Consider the following 24,656-nt stretch of genomic DNA (forward strand, 5'->3'; position numbering starts at 1 on the left):
CAACAATCAAAAGTTGCCACCAGAGAAGGAGCCTCTACAAGGGAAACTCTCAAGAAAGTTCCCATAGAAAAAGCCAGGCCCACAGGAAATGTCTAGTTGAGATGACGGATCGCAGGCCATCCCACTTGCCAAGCTCCCATCTCAGCCTCTCGCAGCCACTGTCATGAGAAGAAACAATTCTTCCTTTCGTCCGGGGATACATCTGTTTTGGGAAATGACAAACTGTGGTCTCCTAAACATTTCATGCTTGATATTTGACATTTTCCCAAGAGACCCAACTCTGTCCTCACCATGCAATAGAGTTGGAGGTGAAGATGCTTCTTTTATTTTTTATTTTTCCTTTTTAAGAGATGTTGCTTTTAGGGAGCTAGGCAGATACACAAGCATCTCCTAGGAGAGAATGGCGCCGAGAAAATGAAGGCCCCTGGAGATGTGAGTGTGAGTCTGTTATCACATGACGTTAGTGATACTCATTTTCTACTGGATGGTCTTTCACATGTTTGTTTGTGTCTGGAAACTATCCCTCATTGGAATGGCCCCATTTTTATGAACATTTTTTTACAAATTTATATCCATTTGTTTAGACAGAAATTGACAAATGCTGGCATTGGACTGTATTGGGTTTATCTGGGAGAGACTATTTTTCTTATAAAATCTCCTTCCCAGCTCCAAAAATGATTGGATTCAGTAGATCTGGGGTGGACATAGGAATCTGTCATTTTAAACAATCCTTGCCCTGGCCGGTGTGGCTCAGTTGGTTGAGCATCATCCCATGCACCAAGAGGTCACCGGTTCCATTCCAGGTCAAGGGCACATGCCCAATTAGCGGGCTCCATCCCCACTAGGGGGCGTGTAGGAGGTAGCTGATCCATGTTTCTTCCTCTCCCCTACTCTCTCTCTCTCTCTCTCAAATCAATAAAAACATAATTTAAAAAAATAAAAGTTCTCTGTTGTATACCCTGCTTTGGGGTCTCTGAGGGTAGGTGGAGCACCCATCCATATGGGAGTGTGAGTTTTGCTCTACCCTACAACTGTAGACTCTTTGAAATGTTTTACAAAGGACACTGGGTAATTGGTTCATATCTTTCTCTATTTTTCGCAGAAATAGCTAACCAGTGTCCTTTGTAAAACATGGATCAGCTACTTCCCGCACACCCCCTAATGGGGATGGAGCCCACAATCCGGGCATCTGCCCTAACTGGGAATTGAGCCAGTAACCTCTTGGTGCATGGGTTGACGCCCAACCACTGAGCCACACCAGCCGGGTGCACTGATTTATTATTAAATGTTTTTTATTATGCTCTTTTGTGGTTCTGGGTATTAACTGGACTTAGCTAGGCACTTCTTGCTTGAGCTTCTTTGCGCAGAAAGTCAATGGCTGGGACTGGAGCCATCTGAAAGCTTCCTCACTCACGTGTCTGAGAGGTGGTGCTGATGGTCAGCTAGTATGTGGGCTGAGGCTGCTGGCTGGGACACTTAAACACGGTCCCTCCATGTGGCTCGGGTATTCTCACAGCTTCCAGTGCCAGCGGCCAGCAGACAGGCCCCCTCCGACGCCGGCCCCTGGTCCCAATGCTCTCTCTTGTCCCTCTGCCCTAGGGGGCGGTCCTAGCTTCCTCGATGCTAATCTTCGGATGGCCTTAAAGCCCCCTACTTGGTTCCTCTCTCACCACCTGGGTGATCAGCTTTGTACGTCGAATTCCTATTTCAAATGCTGGTGGTGTTTATTTTCCTGCTTGGACCCTATCGGATATAGAAGATCATGTCCACGTTCCGATGGGCTATGACGTGCCCCAGACACCAGGGAAGCAGGAAAGCACCACAGACCAAATATGGACCTCCTGTAGGCCCCACACGCTAAGGAGCCGCTCCGAGGACCCGCCTGGTGCTCAGGGAACAGGGGAAATGCAGGAGTGGGCAGGGGGAGTGGAAAGCGAACGGGTGGGCAGCCAAAAGAGACAGCTTTTAAACTGCGATGCCAATGGACATAAGACACTGGTGGGTAGGGGAGACTGGGGGATTGTCAAGCGGGGGGGAAGGAGACATATGTAATACTCTTTGTAATACTTTAAGCAATAAAAAAAAACCAAAAAAACAAAAAAAAAACTGCGATGCAATTCCCTGTGGCAGGCTCCATTGTTCTACCCCAGTGGTTGTCAACCTTGGCTGCACATTAGAATCACCTGGGAATCTTTCTAAAATCCTGATTTCAGGGCCTCGTCCTCCGGAAATTCTGTTTCTTTGTGATGGGGTGGGGCCACAACATGAGTAACAAAGAAACAGAATTTCCGGAGGATGAGGCCCAGAGATCAGGATTTTAAAAAGATTCCCAGGTGATTCTAATGTGCAGCCAAGGTTGAGAACCACTGTTCTACCCACACAAAACGAAAGGCTCTTAAATTACCTGGATTCAGTCATAGGAACATAAAATGCCTGTTTACGTGACGTGAAATGTGATCTTCCACCGAATGAGCCCCCACCGCTTGGTTTAAAGTTCTGCTCAGTTTTCTGTTCTGTTTTGTTGTGAATCCTCACTGGAGGATATGTTTTCCATTGATTTTAGAGAGAGTGGAAGGGAGAGAGAGAGAGAGAGAGAGAGAGAAACATTGATGTGAGAGAGCGAGGGCGGCAGAGAATCCAACCCGGGACCCTTCGGTTCACTGCCCGATGCTCTAACCACTGAGCAACTCCTGCCAGGGCTGTTCTGCTTAACTTAACCTGGTTCCAAATGAAGAAATTAGTGCTCCACCCACACTTGAGGACGAGCCAAACTGCCTGAGTTCACATGGCCTTCCGAGCAGAATTGGATTGCATCACGTAGCTTGTTTGCTCCCAGCCTCCTGCGATCCGGAACTTTCTATACGATTCAGAGCCGAGATCTGGGCCTGAGCGGAGGGCTCCCTTCGCCAGGGCTGGCCAGGCCTCTGTGATGTCACCTGAGTGTTCCATCTGCGTTTCTTTAGCCGGGTTGGCATCTGCGGCAGAGAAAAATCGACTTCGGGGAGAAAGCCTGCGAGATGTATCCGGGGCTCTCTTTACCCCCAGTGTTTCGCCTGCTGTTTAATTATGTCTGTTCTCGTGGCTGAATGATTTTGCTCATTTTGATCCCAGAGCACGGAGTCTCCCTCAGTACGGCCTGTTCCCTTCCCTCGGCCGCCGCCCAGTTATGGGAACACACTCGTCCCCCCTCCAAGCAGCCGTTCCTCCCTGAATGAAAGGAACCCACTCCAAAGGGTTTCAGGGACACAAAGACCCGTGATGGGAAAATCAGACCCTTTCTTTCCTTTGAAAACAAGTAAGCAAAGAGCATTCCCTTTGCAATCTCGGGTGTAGTTATTCGTATCTAGTGATGCCCTGATCTGATATTTATATTAACGATTTCTCCGGCCTCATAGGATCTAGTGAGGATGTTTCAAACGAGGCATGCAAAGAACAGTGTCTCTATTGCAGTGGTTCTCAACCTGTGGGTCGCGACCCCTATGGCGGTCGAACGACCCTTTCGCAGGGGTCCCCTAAGACCATCTTGCATATCAGATATTGACATGACGATTCATGGCAGTAGCAACATGACAGTGATGAAACGGCAACGAAAATAATTTTATGGTTGGGTCACCACATGAGGAACTGTATTCAAAGGGCCAGAAGGTTGAGAACCACTGCTCTATTGCCTGTAGCCTGGAATGCTGGGAAAACCAGGGTCTTCATTTGCTTTGTTTAACACAGGTGTGGTTGCAGAGACAGGCAGGGGGAGATTAGGAACAACGGATTTAGTAGATGAGGGATCTAGATTTTGCTAGAAGGGCAAGGTAACAGTGTGCTAGAAACAGGCAGGTGTTAGCTTAAAGCCCAGAGGCCGCTGTGAGCTTACAGTGTTTTGGCTTTTCGATTTTACGGGCCCTTTCTAAGGCTCTGAGTCTAATTTTGTACTTGTAATTTTGATTCTTTACAGAAAAAAAAGAACCACAAGTCCTCACTTATATAAGTGAGCCACAGGGGTCATTTTAAATTTTCTGGTAATTATTAAAAAAGTGGAAAGACCCAGGTGAAGTTAATTTTAGCAATATACTCTATTTAACCCCATAGATCCAAAATAGTCTTATTCAGACATGTAATCAATAGGAAAACCAATGAGACATTTTCCATGTTTTTGCAGGGTTCAAAGTCAGACGTGTATTTTACACCTTGGCCTAGTTCAGCTCAGATTAGCCCTAATTCCACATTTCAGTTGCTTGCAGGCCACATGTGGCTAGTAGCGAGGGTTTGGACAAGGAGTTCTAGAACCCCCTCTTACAAACCGAGTGACCTTGTGTGGCAGGCCGTTAGAAAGACAAACAGTAGAGCAAGGATGATGGGCAGGTGCCTAGCAACGGACAGTTGTAGGGCGGGGCCTCATTCCCATGGTGACCTTTCCTCCCCTAGCAGATGGCTGCTCATATGCGGTTTAGACCCGGGACTTTTCATATCGCTGGTCACGACCCCCTGACCTTTCCTCCCAAGAGATAACATCTAGGCCTCAGGTGTATTTCAGCTTCAGGCTCAGAAAAGGAGCAAAACCAGACAAAGCAACCCCCAGGGCTGACCTCCGGACCAGCTGCATGGATCTGCCCTGGTGCTGACCAATCAGTGGAGACCTAGACCCAGAAAGGACATACCTGAAAAGCTGCTGAATATTCTACTGAGATCTTCCCCTGGGACTCCCCCCGCCCCCCCCCAACCCCCAGCCCCAGCCCCCTAAAGTCTCCACCCTTAAAGCTCTTAGGATGGAGGACCCAGCAAGCCCTCCCTGCTGGGAGCAGGCCCTGCCTTTCCCTTCCCTCTCCCCTGCCCCTCTTCCCTGGTGCATCGCCTTACCTTCCTCACTTCCAAGCCCTTTGCCTTGCTAACATGTTTCCTAAGCCCATTTCTTCTACGAATTATTCCTTCCACCTCTGTGGTTTTCTAAATAAACTAGAGGCCTGATGCACGAAATTCGTGCAAGGGTCTTGGCCCTTTCAGCCCTGGGTTTGTCTGGAAGGTTGTCCAGAAGGATGTCTGGAAGGACGTCAGGAAGGTCGTTCTGCTGTCTGGTCTAATTAGCATATTATACTTTTATTATTACAGATGTTCTCTTGTAGTTTGGGTCTTGGCTCTGAATTCTTCCCTAGCCAGAGCTCAAGTACTGAGGTTGCCGAACCCAGGTCCCGCCTGACCCCACCAGCCTAACACCTGGTGCCATTCCCGTGAGCATCCCCCGACCCCAGCACTTGGACATGTAGGACATGTAATTTAATCATTCTGAGTCTGCTCACTTCCTGTAAAATGGAGTTTTAAAAAAAAAAAAAAAACCTACATCCCAGGGTGAAATGGGAGGGTCACTAGAGTAACAGAGAACAGTGCCTAGTACGTGCTCAGCAAACCACAGTCATTATCATTGTCTTAGGACATAGGTCATTCAACTGGCCACATGGTCTTTTACTTTGGATTTTAGTTGGTGGATGTTTAAGCAAAGCATAACATGAACATTTCCCCACTATTTTGCACAATTTGGGGTCAGTCTTGTAACCAGAAGGTTAACAAATAGGGTTAACAGAATATTCTCAGAAGGTGACTGGTGGCTTGATCCATTTATGAGATTAAGGTCTGGGGGGTTTACACCTTCAGTATCAAGATGGAGAAGTTTGGGCCCAGGTTCCAGCCTGGATATAAAAAGCTCATGGCTGCCCAGACGGTGTGGTTCCGTGATTGAGGGTCAACCCATGAACCAGGAGGTCAGGTTCGATTCCCAGTTACGGCTCCATCCCCAATAGGGGGCATGCGTGAGGCAGCTGATGGATGATTCTCTCATCACTGATATTTCTATCTCCCTCTCCTCTCCCCTCCTCTCTGAAATCAATAAAAACTTATTTTTTTAAGATGCTTATTGCATCAGGATTACCATAAATCCCCAAACAGAATAGGTAGGGAAATAGTGTGAAGGCTACCATTATTGATCATCATCGGTCCGCTCACTTAACAACAAAACAACTTAACAAGAAATACCCTGGAAGGCAGGTGGTCCTCCTTTTAAAGAGAAAGACACAGAGGCTCAGAGTGGCTGGCAGCTTTGCCCACGTAGAAACAGCTGTTAGGTGGCCCCTTTCCTACCCTCTGGTACCCCCCACTTCTCACTCAGAACGTAAAGGTGACATGGGCCGGGATGATCGGCCTCTGGCTGGCTCTCTGCAGAGAAGCACAAACTAATTGTTTTAAAGCGAAACACTCCCTCTGAGTTGAGTATAAAAACAGAAACACACATGGCAGAAAAGGAACCCTTCTCCCCTCCACCTAAACATTTGCATTGAACGGTCTGTTTCCACGTGCTGTTTCGACAACAGGCACACATTCGTCCTTTCCTTAGATAAAGCAAGACAACCAGATGGAGCCACGATCCCTGTTTTTATTAGTGCTATTTATTAGGAGTTTGGCAACCCCCTTGCGAAGTCTGGTCTTGCGGGGAACAGCCAAGGAAATTTGTGGAAAGGGGATTTTTTTTTCGGCGCCGTGGTACCGGTGAAATGAAGAGAGAAGTGGCAGCTCCCAACGACCAACCCCAACGAGCACGTGGCTCTTGTTATATCTGGCTGGCTCAGCCGCGATCCAAGTTATGGGGCTACAGGGGATGCTGTCTAGACCAGTTCTTTTGGCCCTGGGGTTGGCAGACCACAGAACCAGAAAGCCAAAGCCTGGCCCAAGCATCTCGCTGCATTTTTCTCTGGTAGACAGTCAAGATGGATGCAAACGACATCTCCAACAATTACAGAGAGCAATAAACAAGAGACTCCAAAGACTGCACTGGGCTTTCTTCAGCGCTTGATAGATAAGGCCTGGCTCTTGAGCTAGGAAGCATGACATTTCTGAAGTGGGGATCGTGGGGGGGGGGGGGGGGGGGGCGGGTCATGTGCAGCTTGAGAGCATTGTCGTGGCCTCAGAGGCATTTTCTAGTCTCAGTGACGGCGCTACAACAGGAAAAGCACATGCATGTGTAATGGAAATAATTTATTTACCACTAGAGCACCACAAAAACAGACATACATCGTGTTAAAATACAGCGGAATCAGTCATCAAAATACAAAACAGCTATTCTTATATTCCATTTTTTTTTTAAACCGTGTCAACCATAAAATGGTACTGCTGCTTAACACATAGAAACAGCCCCGCCCCCGCTCCCGCCCCACATACTAACATTTCCCCCCTCTCCCCCCCTCCCCCTCCCTCTCCTCCCCTGGCAATATTTACTTATGGGAAATAAAGACGTTATAGAACCCCCAAACTAAAAAAAAAAAAAAAAAAAAGATTCAAGAGATCTTAAAATAGAGCATTTAAAATATTAATCAGTGCATTCATGAGGAAAGACAACATGATACAAAACAAAATGTCATTTCTGAGAAGAAAATACCTGCAGAAATAAAAGGGATTTACACAGAATTCATAGAACAGTGGAAGAGAAGAAAAATCAAGGCACTCAAATCAGGGCCTGGGTTCCATCCACCACTAGGGCTGTTGGCTACTGGGGCCTCCCACCTCCTCCTACCATTCCAGTTCTCCAACTTGTCCATCCAGTTCATCACTTTCCTCAGCGGTAGGAAATTCCAGAAACAGAGAAGTTGACTATAGCAAACAACTTCTCTAGGGATTTACCCTCACGGTGCCGCCGTTTAGGTGAAACTGCAAATATCCCATTGTATGACCTATGCGTGTTGATCAAGGGGACAACTGCCAAGTCCTACAAACTGTGACATGAGGTGACCTCCTTGGCAATGATGTAGCAAATCATTTATTGAAGCAAAGTAAATGGCAGCGAACTTTCATTCACAGGGGGGAAATGTATACTTTTTATCTCAGGAGAATTTGCTTTCTGCTTTCTCAACCTTCATAGAACATCTGTAAAAATCTTAACTTCAGCCTGGCCGGTGTGACTCAGTTAGTTGAGCATCAACCCCATGAACCAAGAGCTCACTGGTTCGATTCCCAATCAGGGCACATGCCCGGATTGTGGGCCCAATCCCCAGTAGGGGGTATGCGGGAGGCAGCTGATAGATGTTTCTCTCTCATCCATGTTTCCATCTCTCCCTCTCCCTTCCTCTCTCTCTAAAATCAATAAAAACATTTTTTTAAATATCTTGACTTCAGTGAAATAAGCTGGATGACTTATGCTGACCTGTTTTCTTTTCTCTCCCTTAAAAAAAAAATGAAAAAAAAAAGAAATAAAAAAAATAAAAAGAAAAACAAACAAAAAAAATGAATGAAAAGATAAATCTTTCCATCCCCCCCCCCCCACTCGGAACACCAACAGCCAGATTAAAGTCAAAGATGTTTCCTGTGAACTGCCTGCTTTGTAGTAACAATAGGATTCTGTGGAAATTCTGATTGAACCAAGTGAGAGAAACCTTTCTTGACTGTCACCAGGTTTCAGCCAGATCCTCGAGTCCTTGCTAAAATGAACACATTTCACCTCAGTGGTCTCTGTATCTATACTGTTCCCCTGCTTTCCTAAAACAGGAGCTTTTTCATGTCTGAACTGGTGAGTAGTGATGCTCTGAAGATGAAGGGAGACCACTGAACTCAAATCTATCTTCTTTTGCAAAAGAAAAAAGGACAGGCGGGAGTCAGGTAGCTTATGTTATCGTAATAGACAATGTACAAAGCGCAGTGGAGCAAATACTATAACACATGTATTTTTAGTGCAAATCAAAATCTAGGGGCTTTACTCAAAAAAATACTAGCCAGCTAAAGGAAACACACAATTCGGAGTGATCGTGCAAGAAAAAAAAAAAAAAAAAGCCCAAATTTAAGTCCAATCTAAATCATAGTTGACATTATTACAGAACATTCAAAATATGGTAAAAATTTACACATTACAAGCCAAGTAGTTAATGTTTTGATTTAATAGTTTGCAAAAAAAAAAAAAAAATCGGCTGATGTGTTTCCAATTAGACGGGCTTCTACACCCATCTATGGTAATAATAAAGGTATGGTTACATATACCGAAACTAAGAGAACCTACACCATAACTATACAGCAAGACTTCCATGTCTGAAGTTTGACCAGTATGCATCAAAGCATCGCAACCTCTCACCGCTGGGCTCACCTGACAGGGAAGCATTTACAATGAAAAAGAAGAAGAAAAAAAAAAAAAACCTTACAGACTTCTTCTGACGGAAAGTTTCCTTTATTAACAGGCTTTTGGCTTTGAACCTACAAGATCCTTCCTTGGGCACTTGGGACATAGCATGTGTTTTCAGGGTCTTTACCTCAACACAGACTTGTTGTGGTCACAGAAGAACTCACCTGGGTTTTCATCCTGCTCCTATGACTTTTTTTTTTTTTCTCCTTTTCTTTCTTGTTCTGGCTCGTTGGAGTTCAAGTTCCTTAAACCATCCATGAGTTTCTGGCAAAGGGTTTTGGTCTCTACTTGATACACCTGTTTTCTTTTCCAAGGGCAATGAAATGTCCATTATGTAGTAACACACAATAAATAATTCACCGTTAACTCTAAGAGTAGGAACAGGGAAGGGAGACTATTGCATAGCAATACAGACAAATCAAGTGAGGCCTGGGGTAGGAACGTATGTACAATTCCACTTAACGGGATTTTCCTGTTTTTTTTGTGTGTGTTTTGTTTTCTTTCACATAATTAACACTAACAAATTCTTCCAGTGTTTATTTATTTTTCCTTAAAAAAAAAAAAAAAGGTTTTGCTTCTTGTCTCTCTCGCTTACAGAGTAGGTGCCATGTAGAATCAAGCCTTCCACGCGTTTTTTTTGTTTTGTTTTGTTTTGTTGTTTTGCTTTGTTTTGTTTCGGATGCCAGTTTTAACAAACAGAACGCACACTTCCGACGTGTCTGAACTAGTACCGCGTTTCCAAAGGATTTTTTTAACACTGACGAAGCAAGGCTCTCTTGGGTTTCTCGTTACAAACTTGTTATGTTGTGGTCAAATCATCATCATCATCATCATCATCATCATCATCATCGTGTGGTTACCGTCTTGCCGCTTTCCCAAGGATCTTAGCTGCATTTGCAAGACTTTACTATCATGTTGGACAGCTGTTCGATCTTGGGGGTCTTGCCGATGTAATAGAGGATGGTGAGCGGTTCCAAGTCCTGCGACACGCAGCAGGGAGAAGCCGATGCCTCCGGGTTGATGGTGTTATATAAGCTGAGAACCTGCGAGGGCACCAGGGAGAAAGGACAACAACAAAAAAAGGCAATTAATTTCTTTAAAATATATTTTATTGATTTTTTACAGAGAGGAGGGGAGAAGGATAGAGAGTTAGAAACATCGATGAGAGAGCAACATCGATCAGCTGCCTCCTGCACACTCCCTAGTGTGCCCGCAACCCAGGTCCATGCCCTTGACTGGAATCGAACCTGGGACCCTTGAGTCTGCAGGCCGACGCTCTATCCACTGAGCCAAACCGGTTAGGGCCAATTAATTTTTAAATGCGTAACAGTCATAGCCCTAAATGGGAGGGCAGTGCAAATTATTTTTGCTTACAATTTTCTTTTCTCTTTTGTTTTTGTTGATCCTCACCCGAGGCCATTTTTCCATTGATTTTTGGAGAGAGTGGAAGGGAGGGGGAGAGACAGAGAGGGAGAAACATCTATGTGAGAGAGACACATCCATTGCTTGCCTCCCACACACGCCCCAAACTGGCCCCAAACTGGGCCAGGGATCCAGCCTGCAACTGAGGTACGTGGTGCCCTTGACCGGAATCGAACCAGGGAACCTCCAGTCCTCAGGCCAACACTCTATCCACTGAGCCAAATGGGCTAGGGCTAACACCGTTCTCTGTCAGAAGGGAATGTGACTTTTACCAATGGCAGTATGCAGGTTCCCCGGTGATGATAAGGAGTCATTTCCAAGGATGCCATTAATGTGTTAGCCAAACAGCGAGTGACCTTTTCCTCGAGATTCACTGCAATTTTTTTTTTATCCCAGGACAGATGATCCGTTCAGCGCAGCAACACTGGCTACTTTATTAAGCTACCTCTGACTCGTTGGGTAACTGTCCAAACCACATATTTGTGACCACGACAGTTATTCTTCCTCTCTCCTTGAAAAACAAGCAGGTCTCTGCCTTCACACACTCCCTCTGTGTATCTGGGAGGGGGAATTATGTTTCTACTTGGCAGCTGGGCCTTGCCCACATTACAGCTACTGTTGCCACGGCCCAGAGGAAGCCGCCGGGCCAGAGAGCCTGGACAAAGGGACAGGCATGAGCAAGCTTCCCTCACATGGCCAAGTGCATGGCCGGCCCCAAGTGCCAAAATCTCCAGGGGAGCTGGGGGAAACAGCTGAGGGAAGGAGAGCCATAGTTTGTCAACTTAAAGTCTTGCATATGTGGCCATTTATAAATAAATAGACTTCATGTTCCACGAGCACGCGATTTTTCATAAGGAAATAAAGAGGCATTGGATAATGGGGATTGTCTAACATAATTGATAACCCCGACACTCATGAGCTCAGCTGAATGCATTACGGCAGTGGTTCTCAACCTTCTGGCCCTTTAAATACAGTTCCTCATGTGGTGACCCCCAACCATAACATTATTTTCGTTGCTACTTCATCACTGTCATGTTGCTACTGTCATGAATCGTCATGTAACTATCTGATAGGCAGGATGGTCTTAGGCGACCCCTGTGAAAGGGTCGTTCGACCGCCAAAGGGGTCGCGACCCACAGGTTGAGAACCGCTGCGTTATGGGCTCTTGTTGGCAGTAGATTCATTTTCCTACCCTGCAGGGAACGCAGTCTTTCTAATGCCTCTTTAATAAGGAGATTTGCAGAGGGATAACCCCAATGGGTCGCCACATTTCAGGAATGGAACTCTGTAAGACAGAGCCAGGGAGGCCTACTTATAAACAGGAGTCCACCTCCCAGGCTCCGGTTTGTCGCCAGCTGTTTGACTGGGGGGACATCACCTACATGAACATCCTCTTTCTTTTTTAAAAAATATATTTTTATTGGTTTCAGAGAGGAAGGGAGAGGGAGGGATAGAAACATCAACGAGAACAGCGTATCATTGACTGGTTGCCTCCTGAATGCCCCCCACTGGGGATGGAGCCCGCAACCCAGGCATGTGCCCTGACTGGGAATTGAACGGTGACCTCCTGGTTCGTAGGTTGAAGCTCAACCACTGAGCCACACCAGCCGGGCTCCCCTTTCTTTAGAAAAGGGACAAGTTCGGACAAGATAACTAATGAAGTCCTTCCCCTCATCAGGCACCAAGAAGAAGCGTTTGAACAAGTATCATTATTAAATAGAAAAACTCTTTGCTCATCTGGATTGGGAGCCCCCAGCATCCAACCTAGGACCTGCCTTCTGAATTGGCCTCTACCCTCATTAAAGTAACTTGATAATGTTTTCAGAGTCTCACTGACTTTGGCTCACATTTAAAAAGACTGAGAAATACTAATCTTCAGATAATTTTCGCATGCGTCACCTTTCCTTCACATCAACTCTCCAGTTTGGCATTATTTATTTGAAACATGATTTTTATTTATTTATTTAACAATAGTGTGGTGAAGGTGTGTGGGGGGGCAGGTGCAGGGTGGAGGGGGTCAGTAGGGACAAGGGACATCTGTAATATTTTCAACAAAAACGATTAAGACATTTTTAAGGTTAATTTTTAAGACAGATGTTCCTTTTTGCTGATAAGAAATTGAGGTTCGCATATAAGCATAACCAATGGACATAAGACACTGGGGGATAGGGGAGGCTAGGGGACTGTCTAGGGCGGGGGGATAAAATGGACACATATGTAATACCCTTTGTAATACTCTAAGCAATAAATAAAAAAAAAAAAAAAAAGAAAGAAATTGAGGTTCGCCCTGGCTGGTGTGGTTCAGTGGACAGAGCATCAGCCTGCGGACTGAAGGGTCCCAGGTTGGATTCTGGTCAAGGGCACATGCCTAGGTTGCAGGCTTGATCCCCAGCAGGGGACGTCCAAGAGGCAGCCAATCAATGATTCTCTCTCATCGTTGATGTTTCTATCTCTCTCCCTCTCCCTTCCTCTCTGAAATCAATAAAGATATATTTAAAAAAAAAAAAGAAATTGAGGTTCAAAGAAGTGAAATCACTTTCTAATTGTCAGACGCCAGTGACTCACTTTGCCAAAGTATCTACTGAATCCTCAGTGTTCTTTCTTTCAATGTTATCACCTGATGTAGGCACCACAACGATCAGAATTCATTTGGGAATACAGTGGGCCCTGGACCAATACATGTTTGAACTGCATAGGTTCACTTATATCTGTTTTTTTCAATACATATACAGTCAGCCCTCTGTATCCCAGGTTTTGCATTGGTGGACTCGAACAACCACAGATGCAAAGGACTGACAGTAGGCACTGTTCTACTCCATCTATATATATAAAAGCCTAAGTGACTGTTAGGATTGGACAACCAGCTGGTAGCTATGATGTGCACTGACCATCAGGGGGCAGATGCTCAACACAGGAGCTGCCCCTGGTGGTCAGTGCACTCCACAGCCAACCTCTTGTGGCTAGCCAACCTCCTGTGGTCCCACCCCCCCTGGCCAGTCTGCCCCGATTGGCTCTGATCGCCGGCCAGGTCGAGGGACCCACCCATGCACGAATTCGTGCACCAGGCCTCTAGTATTATATAAAGGACTTGAGCCTCTATATTTTTTGATATTCATGAAGGATCCTGGAATGAATACCCTGCCGACACAGAGGGATGACTCGTTAGGTTCTGAGGGAGTCGAAAGTTTTACACATCTTCGACTGCATCGGAAGTTAGTGCCTCTAACACCTGCATTGTTCAAGGGTCAGCTGTTATTAGCAGATGCACATTTGCAACCCAAGAAGAGAAGAGACAAGCCAACCAAGTACTTACCCTACTGTGCTGAGTGTCTGAACTCCATAAATACGGGCATGCCCCAGCACAGAAGTTGGCATTGTACCCTTTGGGTTCATGGATCCATTTCCACCCAAGATCCCTCTTGAAATCAATGTAAAGTGGACGTAGGCAGCAATTATCCTGCACATTTCTGTTAAAGGAAGAGCAACGGAGATTTTAAAGCAGATTTCCCTCCTGCCCTGCATTCCAAACCAGGAAAGTGACTCATTCATTTATCCAACATATATCTATTAGCAAAACCATGGGCCAGCTCTTAATGGTTTCATGGTCATCTTAAGGGACTTTCACGATGGGGTGTGATGGTGATTTGCTGGGACGACTTTCCCTCTTCAACTCTATACCCCGACCCCGTGTCTGTGACCTTGAAAATCAAGCCTCTCCCTTGAATGACTAGATATAAACAGAGAGGTGGCTGATGGAGACCGGCCTCTTTCCAACCAGCCCTGCACAGTGTTGCCAGCCAGCCTCTACTGCCCTTTCCAATATGAAATGAGGAAGTACAACAGCTTTTTTCTAAGCTCCATCGAAGGCATTTTCCTTTGAAAACAAATCCTTTATTTCATGTCATGTTCCTTGATCTAGGAATGAGCCAAAGGTCGGGAAATATGGAGTCTTATTTCATGCAAATACTGGCCCTAGTGACCCCAGACACTCGTGAACTCTGACCCTTTGAGCATTTATCAGTGAGGACCCCTCACTGCTCCATTCTGGAAAGAGAGAAAGAGTTTTCCCTTTCGCAGGCTTGGTAAGAAACCACGGAAGAACATCCACCCGGCCCCCTCCGTGGACTCACATGGGAATGATAAATCTGTGTGCCCTCCCTTCTCGCATATTCTGTAGCTAAAGGCAAGACAGTTAGCATTCTCCTTTCACATCTTGCATCTCTGTAAATGTGAAAGCGCTATGACCACGGGCAGCGAGGACAGAGGCTCCTACAGATGGTGAGCCTCCCTAATCAGGGAGCCACCACATCCTTCAAATAAACTTCCATTTGCTCTGGGGGAGGGGGAGGCAGCCAGCTTATTTTCTACTTCAGCCCCAAACTGCTTCAGAGGGATTGGGTGGGGTGGGGGGTGGAATTCAGGGGACTCGTTTTCTCCCTTTCCACTCCATTCCTTGCTCAAGAGATGATGAATACAACACAGAAATAACTATACTACGCCTGTGGGAAGAATGATGTTATGAAATGCAATGGCCACACTGTTCTATACCTGACCCGAAGCCATGAGTGCAGGTCAAGTCAGTGTGTAGTCAGGGAATGGGCAGAGGCAATAAAGGAATTACCCGGCGCAATGACTTGATTGTATTTTTGAGTTCTTTACCTAAAGCAGTAGGCTGCATCTAGAGCGCGCTTCTTCCGCCGGTTGGACTGTTGTGACTCCAGTCTGTAGGAGGGTAACAACATTAGCAGGAGATGTGGGGTCTTCCCACTGTTTTTTTTCCTAGTGGACTTTATAGTTTTCTGATCACCACTGGTATATGTGGAGGTGCCATCAATACCTTGAAAAAATGCATTTGGGTAATAAACATTTAGCTTTACCTTCATCAGATATCATCAGCCATATTTCTTTTTTTTTTTCGTTTGTCTACAGTCACAAATAGCAGTGATGACCACAACGTCAGCACCAGCTGGCGACAGTCATTCCCTACGGAAATAGATATGGCGCAACAGGGCTAAGCAGGTGACAACACACACTTCTAAATGGGGCTCTTGTTAGGAGGCAGGTCAGGGTCCAAGACCGGGCTCGTTGGCTATGAAAGTCGCTACAGAAGAAGTCTTTGACCTCTAGTCCCAGGGCAATCCAGGCAGTTAATTTGAGTCAATCCTCAGTTCACGTTGTGTTCAAACCCCTCCATGACCCAACACACAGCAATAGAACCTGCCTTGTCACCCTCTGGTTCCCTCTCTCTTCCTGGGGGTACTCAACTCAACACTTTCCTAATGAACAGAAACGAAGACTTACACTAAATTGCAGTGAATTCGGTTCAAATGAAACAGAAGTCACCCTTACCTAATGCTATTTGGGGAAGCTGGGAAGAAAGGCCTTTTTCATTGGGCTCATGGCATCCTCCACACTTTCCTGATTCCATCTGAGATTCAGAAACTCGAGCTCCCCAAAGCTCACCCAGGAGAATGCCAGTTTAAGCATTTAATCTCCACACCCTTGAGAACCATGACGAGGTTACAGGCTGAAATAAATCTGCTGACCTCTGAGAGTATTTTTCCATGAGCTGAGGCCACTGTAGCCTTCTGCCAGTGGATGGAGGTCCCAGGTGGTGTCACTTAGGGAAGGACAAGGGGCATCTTGACCCAGTGGTGAGGGGCCAGCACCCACTTCCCTCTCAACCTCTCCCCATCCAGGGACTCATCATCTGGCACGTGATTGGATGATGAGAGAGGAGGGGGAAGTCTACGTTGTGGGCATCTCCTCATTCTCCTTGACCTTTGGCTAATTCTCTACCAGGTGAGCAAGAGCCTGGGGAAAATTAACCCCCTGTTATGAGTTTCTGCACTATTATAAAAGTCTGATAAGGAAAACACTCAAAATATTGGTCACCAGCTAGAAAAAGTAAAGTGGTTCCCTTACATGGAAGGTTAGTTAAAGGGGCTGGGGAGCGAGGGGGCTTGCTTCTTCGTGAAATTCAGTTCAGGGTCGGTCCCTGACATTGGTTTGGGGGATTTCCTTAAAGACATACTATCTTCTTTGTTGATAATAGTAGCATATGTGGAAAATTGGTTTGCTTAAATGCTTAAAATAACTATGTAATGGTTTGTTGAGTCAGTCGGTTAGTATTGCTAAGTCATCACTGGGCATCGAGCAGCATCAACTAGGAACCAAGCCCTTTCTCCTAATCCTTTCTGCCTTGGAGTATCTTTCTCCAACTGTATCTTTGCCCAAACAAATGACACTCCCCAAGCCTCACCAAACAATCCTGCTTTCACCTGCACACTGACGTCATCACCCACAAGACTGTCAACAGAGGCCCTCCCCGCTCCCCCACCTCACATGACCAAGTTTCAGTTACCTGCAAATCTCGCTTCTAGTTCCTCGCTTTTATTGGGGATGATGTAATTATTGGACGGTACAAAGGTGCAGCAGGGACAGTGTAAGCTTATTTTAAATCCCAGGTTCCTGTCTGGAAAACATGAAGTCAAGGAGGTCATTTGCATGAGCGTCTGTGCCCTTAAATAGGCAGTCAACGTGCAATAACTTAGGGTCGCTGGACATCTAGGGAGGAAAACAGAGGGTGGGTGTAACCTTTATGGTGGAGCCATTCGTGAACAGCATCGGTCACGTCGAAGGAAAGCCATTCCCCTTCTGCCCTTGTTTTCACCACTTTGCTGTCGATGTAGCGCTGGGTTGGAGACGTCAGATCCTTGGATTTGAGAATCTAGGGGCGGGAAGAGCAAGGGAAAGAGCTGTTAGCATACAGAGAGCATGGCCGGGAGTATTCCAGTGTGTTGTCTGAAGGGTGTCCCAAAATTCATGCAAGAAGTCATTTTGATAGAAGACACAGGTTTATAATTAAAAATTGTAAATTTTTTATTGATTCATAAAGTATACAGTATAGGGTTATGGATGGAATAGCACATCGGGTAAATGGCCTCCACGGCTTTGCTGGCACATACGCAAAGCCGTGGTCTTCATTGATCTTCATTGTCCCTGCTCCTGGGCCATCATTGCTACTTGGTGATGCTTATCAAATGGAAGGGATTGAAATCAAAGGGCAACAGATATTAGAATATGATTCAATAAACCAAGTAAAATTAGGCTTTTAATTTTGTTGTTGTTGTTGTTAATGCTCACGCAGAATTCAAATCTTGCCTGAATTTTGGGACACCCTTTACGTGTGAAGTCCTCTCCAACGCATGGCCACACGCAGGAAAGCCTAACACCAGGCCATCCACCATGAGAAACAGAGCCACTAACTCAGCTGGGTGTGATGATAAAGGTGACGGCACCCATAAAGCCACGTGTCTAAGAGAAAGTGACAGTATTTATTTTGCTTTGCTGACATAAGCTTTGCAAGACTTCAGCCATAAATTCTACCCTATTAAGTTAATGGTTTTGTTATTCTGCTTCCCGACTTCTTTCATTTGGGGAGGTGGGGAGGGGTCCCGTTCAGAGGACCCCTGCTCACCCTTTGTGGGCCCCTGAATTATAAATCTGCTACTAAACAGAGAAAGGTCCTAACCCTGGGTCCGAAACCCACTGGCCTTAGGAAGCGTGCCATGCCTTGGCTTTTGAGGTCGGTCTGGAGCTGGGGTATTTGCTCTCAGCGTGACTTGTTATGATTTCTAAAGATATTCCATATCCCGCGGGCTAAGCGTGGATTTGGGCAGGAGAGGTCTGGCCGGGAGTATAGTGAGGGTCTGAAAGAAAACCAGCCTGAACGCTGAGAGTTAGAAGGAGGCATTTATTTCCAATAAAGAGCACCTCCAGCACGTTCTTGAATTTCTGTAAGAAGCGGACATTTTAGGGGTTTTGTGGGGGGTTTTAATTCTGTCTTTATATGATAGTCTTTTCTGAACCAATCAAACCAAGATCCTACATCTCCTAGCGCTGTATTAACTCTCTTCCCAGACCTGCATCCTATCTTTCCTCAGGACTCAGGGGTTCAAGCCCTATGTTTGTTTGCTTGCTACTGATTTTATTGTTTTTATTATTTATTTATTTTAAATATATTTTACTGATTTTAAAATATATTTTACTGATTTTTTTTTACAGAGAGGAAGGGAGAGGGATAGAGAGTTAGAAACCTCGATGATGAGAGAGAAACATCGATCAGCTGCCTCCTGCACACCTCCTACTGGGGATGTGCCCACAACCAAGGTACATGCCCTTGACTGGAATCGAACCTGGGACCTTTCAGTCCACAGGCTGACACTCTATCCACTGAACCAGACCGGCTAGGGCATGCTTGCTACTGATTTTAGAGAGAGGAAGGGAGAGATAGGGAGAGAAAGAACGAACGATGTGAGAGAAAAACAGCTCCTCCCGCCTGGGGCTCAAACCCCCAACCTGGGTATGTGCCCTGACCAGGAATAGAACCGGTCAAGCCTTTGGCATGTGGGATGTCGCTCCAACCAACTGAGCACCTGGGCCAGGGCAGCCCTAGGTGGCTGTCACTGCCCTTCCCAACATTGAGTCTAACTCTTCCATGGTCATTGCATACAGATGGCCCTGTTCTCTCCAATAGGCTCCTAAGCTTCCCCAGGATTGTGTCTTCAATTTAATGTCCCTTTAAAGCACAGCCCTCAGACGGAATTGAATGACTATCTGAACGTCTACAGGATTTGTTTGCTCTCCTTGTAAAACAAACATGCATTATCTTCCCATCGCTTTTAAAATGCACTTCTCTTCTGTGTATGTGATTTGGTTTCGGGTCATTTGGCAACAGACGCATCCTAGAGTATCTGGCCTTACAGTAGCCTGTGGTTGTTGATTTCTGAATTAAGTTTACAAAAGGAAAGAGATTCATACAATTGGACTTGGAGGTGCTGGTGTGACTTTTAGACAAACCCTATTCCTCAGGCCTTTCCCCTGAGGTGCAACAAACCCCACTATGTGGACAGAATCTAGTCGTGGTTCTCCCCATAGGCAGGATGCTCCTTGTGAATTCAAGGAAGCAAACAAACGGGACTTCAGGGCTGGGCACCCTGGGGTCTGGGCTTGGCACAAGTTATTTGGTTTCTTTTGAATCCTCAAAATGTTGCTGTCAGGTAGATCAAGCAAACTAAACTGCAGGAGGTGAAGTGGCTCACCCAGTGTCTCACAGAGAATCATGGTAGAGAGAACACGAAGCAACCCTATGGTTTTCCCACTTCAGTGCTGGAGTTTGAAGACCAGAGACTGGTGGGAGTCAGGGTTGCAACACGAGTCACCCTTGCCCTGGTCCAGGCGACACAGAACATGCAGTGATGGAGGCAAAGACTGTTAATGAGATGATAAGAAATGTTGGTGCAAGGTGGAAATATCAAATGTGGAATGCATAGATAGTTAATGCCGACACGAACCTATACCTTAAAATCAAAGCTTAACATCAGCGTTTCCTCTGGAAATCCAACCTCGCCTTGAAAACTCTCCCAGTTGGGCCACTACGATACCACGTCTCCAGTTGGGAGTGAATGGTAGACTTAACCTAACGCGGGATAACAATGATGAAGCGATGGTGGGGGAGTTTTCAGGCAATTCCATCTGCCTCGCTGCCTGAAAAAGGACTAACATACCCAGGACTCATTTTCCTGTCCTTAAATGCCTTCCCCTTGCTGACCTCCTCTAATGTGTTATTTTATGTTTTGCGTATCTGCTTTGCTCCTAATTAGCAGTGTGTCTTATTCATGTTCCTATCCTTAACACTTAGACCTACTGTCTAAAACAAAACATTGTTTTCATTGTGGAATTACATAGGGTATCTATTGATATATCTGTGATATCTATCTATGAGATATATGTATGAGTAAATATAAATAAATATAAATCTACATTAAGAAATTATATAAATATATAAATATTTTACTTTGTAAAATGCCTTTAGAACAACGGTTCTCAACCTGTGGGTCGCGACCCCTTTGGCGGTCGAATGACCCTTTCACAGGGGTCGCCTAAGACCATCCTGCCTATCAGATATTTACATGACGATTCATAACAGTAGCAACATTACAGTGATGAAGTAGCAACGAAAATAACTGTATGGTTGGGGGTCACAACATGAGGAACTGTATTTAAAGGGCCAGAAGGTTGAGAACCACTGCTTTAGAAGGTGTTTCCTCAGCCACAGAACAAACCCTTATAGGTTCTGACAGTGGACAACCTCGTATCGTCACGTGGGTGAAGACTCCTCTACATCTTTTCATCAGCTCAAGACCAAGCCAACTGAAACCACCCAAGAGAGACAGCTGCCCTGCCGCCTCATGCTGAAACTGTTCTCTCGGGTTTGCCATCTCGAACTTTCTGGCCAAGGAGTTCTTAAACCCACTTGCTGCCGTTTAACTCCGCTCTTTCTGATCCAGTCCTCCGTGCAAACAGGAAACAGCTGCTTTCCATCAGCCAGAGAATAACCCTCATAGTCCTGGAGACTATTATTAAGTCCCCCTCAGCATGCCCGCTCTCTGCCTCTCTCTCTCTCTAAGCTAAATAAACCCAGTTCCTGTAGCTGATACTTAGAGGGGCATTTTCCCAAACCTTTAATCACGTGGGTCGCTAACAAGGATGAATGGTGCTGTATGGAAGCTCTCCTCCTACAGCTCCGTGACTGTGCCTCAGAACTGCTAGAAAACCTTCTCATCGCCTCTCAGAGTCTCCAGTCTCCACTTCAAAGGTATCTTCTAAGAATAGGCATACCCTCCCTACTCCCTGTTTATCTTCCCCTTTTCACCCACTAGTGTAAGGGAAGACAATCCATCAGTCCTTTCTTAAATTCAGGAGTTCATACAAAAATGACCAGATCGGCCAACTTCCCATTCCCTGCTAGTCTTCACTGGCTCTAAGCTCCCAGCAACACGTGTACCAAGAGTTGACAGTCCTGAATCTACAGCTGTGTTCTGTAGAGCCACAGTTGTTCCCAAATCTCTTTATCCGTCTTTACAGGACAAAGAACATTTTAGCAGGGCCCTGGCCGTCCCGGGTCTGGGACAGACCCAGGGACGCCCCTGCTCCCAGCCTCCAGTCACTCTCCTGGGTCTCATCCAGTCACCACCTTCACAGCCACCTCCCAGACCAGCCAACACACCGGTTTCCTTTCTGCCTTAACCCCTTATGCCGAACAACCACGCGCTCCCAAATGCGTCAGAATTACTCCACCACCGAGATGGCCACCTGCCTCCGCGGGCCCCACACCCACCTCTCTCTGGGCTTCTGTTTCGACCTTGACCATGTGGCTCTCAAGGGCGGGGGCCGCTTCTTCCTCGAGTTGGTGGGAAAGAGGAGTGAGGGCCTGAGCATCTTAAAGATGCAAAACCAGCACAGTGGCCGCATTCTCTTCCAGGATGTGCTGAGGCCTCCCCAAGATGAGTGGGACAAAACTCAGGGCACCATGGAAGCCACCCTGGCCTTGGCCTTGGTCTTGGTCTTGGCGAGGACCCAAGCCCTTTGGGTCTGCAGGCCCTGATCTCTGTGACTTCCTGCAGAACCACTTCCTGGAGATGGGCCCCCACCCCCCCCTAACCTCTGCAGGTGGTCCCCAGGCTGGGCTGGGCAAGTATTTCTTTGAGAGGCTCACCCTCAAGCAAAACTGAGGAGCCCAGAGGTCTTTGGGGGTTCCCCTCTGCATGCCCTGGTATCTGGCTTTTACCTCAGTCTCTCCCCAATTCTTTAACCTCCCTGAAGCCCTCTCCCATGCATTGGACCAAATGAAACAATAAAGCTTTTAGCAGAAAAAAAAAAAAGAACATTTAATTCAATAGTCGAAGCTCTCTTGACTAATGTCCATTTAACTGGCCAGATTGGCCAGTATCTCTAGTAGCTCTGGAATATACATTAGCTGCTGCCCATTGAATGCTGGGACTCACTGCTGGGAAGCCACAGTCTCTAGAAGGCTCCAAGCACTCTGGCCTCACCAGCTGAGTTACATGCTTAGCAGGTATCAACTGTATATGTTTCTTTTTATTGATTTATTGGGGTGACATTAGTCAACATGATCATAAAGGTTTCAGGTGTGGGTTTCTAGGATACAAGATCTGTATATTGCACCACGTGCCCACCACCCAAAGCCAAATCTTCTCCTGTCACCATAGCTTAGGACCCCCCTTTCCCCCCCCCACCCCATATATGTTTCTAATCCTGTTTATGACAGTTGGACTTGCTATTGTAATTATACAAGTTAATTACATGGTCTAGAAACTGATGAAATACAGGCCTAGGAGTCAGGAGGGCCATTGTGCTGGGAAACCGCGTGGAGTGTCTTCATCAAGACACGTTGCTTTAAAAAAAAATGGGGTTTTTAAAAAAAATTTGGTGGTTCCTCAAAAAGGGAGTTCCCATATGACCCAGCATTTCCACTCTTAGGTTTAGACCCACAAGAACTGAAAGCCAGGACTCAGACAGGGACCTGTGCACCGATGTTCACAGCAGCATTATTCACAACAGCTGAAGGTGAAAACAGCCCAGGTGTCTCCCGTAGGTATGCAGATAAGCAAAAGGCCACATAGACATCGACTGGAATGTTATTCGGCCATAAAAAGGAATGAAACGCTGACACGTAATACAACATGGATGAATCTTGAAAGCATTGTGCTAAGGGAAACGAGGCAGGAAGAAAAGGACTAATAACTGTATGATCTCACTTACCCGAGGTACCTAGAACAGGCAAATTCATAGAGCTAGAAGGTAGAATAGAGGTTACCAGCGGGCAGGGGCAGGGGCAATGGGGAATTATTGTTTAATGGGTACCAAGTCTGGGGTGATGGAAAAGTTCTAGAAATGGATAGCGGTGATGATTGTACAACATTGTGAATGTACTCAATGCCACTGAATTGTGAAAAGCTACATTTTAAGTTATATTTTATCACCATTTTTTTTTTTCTAATTTTCGATGTGGCAGAGACAGCTATAAAGAAAAAACAAGCCCTAGCCGGTTTGGCTCGGTGGATGGAGCGTCGGCCTGCGGACTGAGGGGTCCCAGGTTCGATTCTGGTCGGGGGCATGTACCTTGATTGCGGGCACATCCCTAGTGGGGGGTGTGCGGGAGGTGATCGATGTTTCTCTCTGATCGATGTTTCTGACTATCTCTCTCCCTTCCTCTCTGTAAAAAATCAATAAAATATATATTAAAAAAAAACACAAGAGGAATAATAGGATAAAAGCCTAGAAGAATGCTGCATTCAGGTTGCAACTGTCCTGAAAGTTTTCTCTTCTTTAAAGAAAACAAAAACTAGAAATGGTAGATGATCCAATATGGATGTGATTCATGGGGAAAAAAAATACAAGGAATGACAGGCAGTAGGCAGAGCCATGGTCAAAGACAAGTCCTTGGCCTCTTATAAAAACTCAGTGTGTAAATTGTGTGTGTTGTGTTGTGTATACACACACACACACATACTAGTATGTTTTAAGTTATATATACACACACACACACTAGTATGTTTTAAGTTAAAATATTTAATATCTTCATTCTCTCTCTGTCTCTCTCTCATATGTTTCTATAATCCCCTCCTTTAACACATTTTTTCGTTAAATAACAGACCAGCAACCATTCCTTACTGAATTAGAAAAGAGAGCTCCTATCAGTTTGGCAATGAGACACAGCTGTCTATCACTGAGCTACCACCCACTCTGATGCTCAAATGCTACGTTCACTCCATTATTGATATATACACATTATCTATGTTATGTGCAAAATACCCACACATCTCCTTTGGCAAGGCTCTGAGCTCTTCACTGAATTACAAAACTCCCTACACAAAAGGATCTATTCATCTCTCTGTCCCTGGAAAGCAGCCAATCAGGGAGTGGATAGAGGCAAAAGTGGCTGGTCTTACCCAATCGTTTGGGGGCAATAAATAAATAAAAGAAATAGCAGTCTAGATGCAAATTATAGCTAGAGGAAATCTTGGTCTTAACGAACGATGTTGTAAATCAACTCAGGATTTGGCTTAGACATGAAGGAAAGACACCTCATCCACTCCTATGAGACATTGCAAAAGTGTTAAGAAAATGCTGGAAACTCTATTTGCATATTCAGACATCAACAGACCTACAGGAGAGCCAAGAGGCCACCGGAACCCAAATTCTGCTGGGAAGGGAAACTGAACAA

At 45.8% G+C, this 24,656-nt stretch overlaps 1 protein-coding gene and 1 long non-coding RNA gene across 4 annotated transcripts in view; one reads left to right on the forward strand and one right to left on the reverse strand.

Annotated features, from left to right (window-relative positions):
- Positions 1-24,656, forward strand: part of LOC118678847 — a 388,841-nt gene that overhangs the window by 333,367 nt on the left and 30,818 nt on the right. The window lies entirely within an intron of this gene.
- TGFB2 (transforming growth factor beta 2) overlaps positions 9,172-24,656 on the reverse strand; it is a 60,772-nt gene continuing 45,287 nt past the window's right edge. For both annotated transcript variants that reach the window (XM_036354931.1, XM_036354932.1), the window contains 5 exons: positions 17,162-17,294; positions 16,929-17,039; positions 15,224-15,401; positions 13,878-14,031; positions 9,172-10,185 (listed from right to left, as the gene is read on the reverse strand). In XM_036354931.1, coding sequence (XP_036210824.1) covers positions 10,027-10,185; positions 13,878-14,031; positions 15,224-15,401; positions 16,929-17,039; positions 17,162-17,294 — 735 coding nt within the window. In that variant the 3' untranslated portion in view covers positions 9,172-10,026. The remainder of the gene's footprint in view (positions 10,186-13,877; positions 14,032-15,223; positions 15,402-16,928; positions 17,040-17,161; positions 17,295-24,656) is intronic.

Source organism: Myotis myotis, unplaced genomic scaffold (genome assembly GCF_014108235.1).
Source record: "Myotis myotis isolate mMyoMyo1 unplaced genomic scaffold, mMyoMyo1.p scaffold_m19_p_21, whole genome shotgun sequence".
In the NCBI taxonomy this organism is placed as follows: domain Eukaryota; kingdom Metazoa; phylum Chordata; class Mammalia; order Chiroptera; family Vespertilionidae; genus Myotis; species Myotis myotis.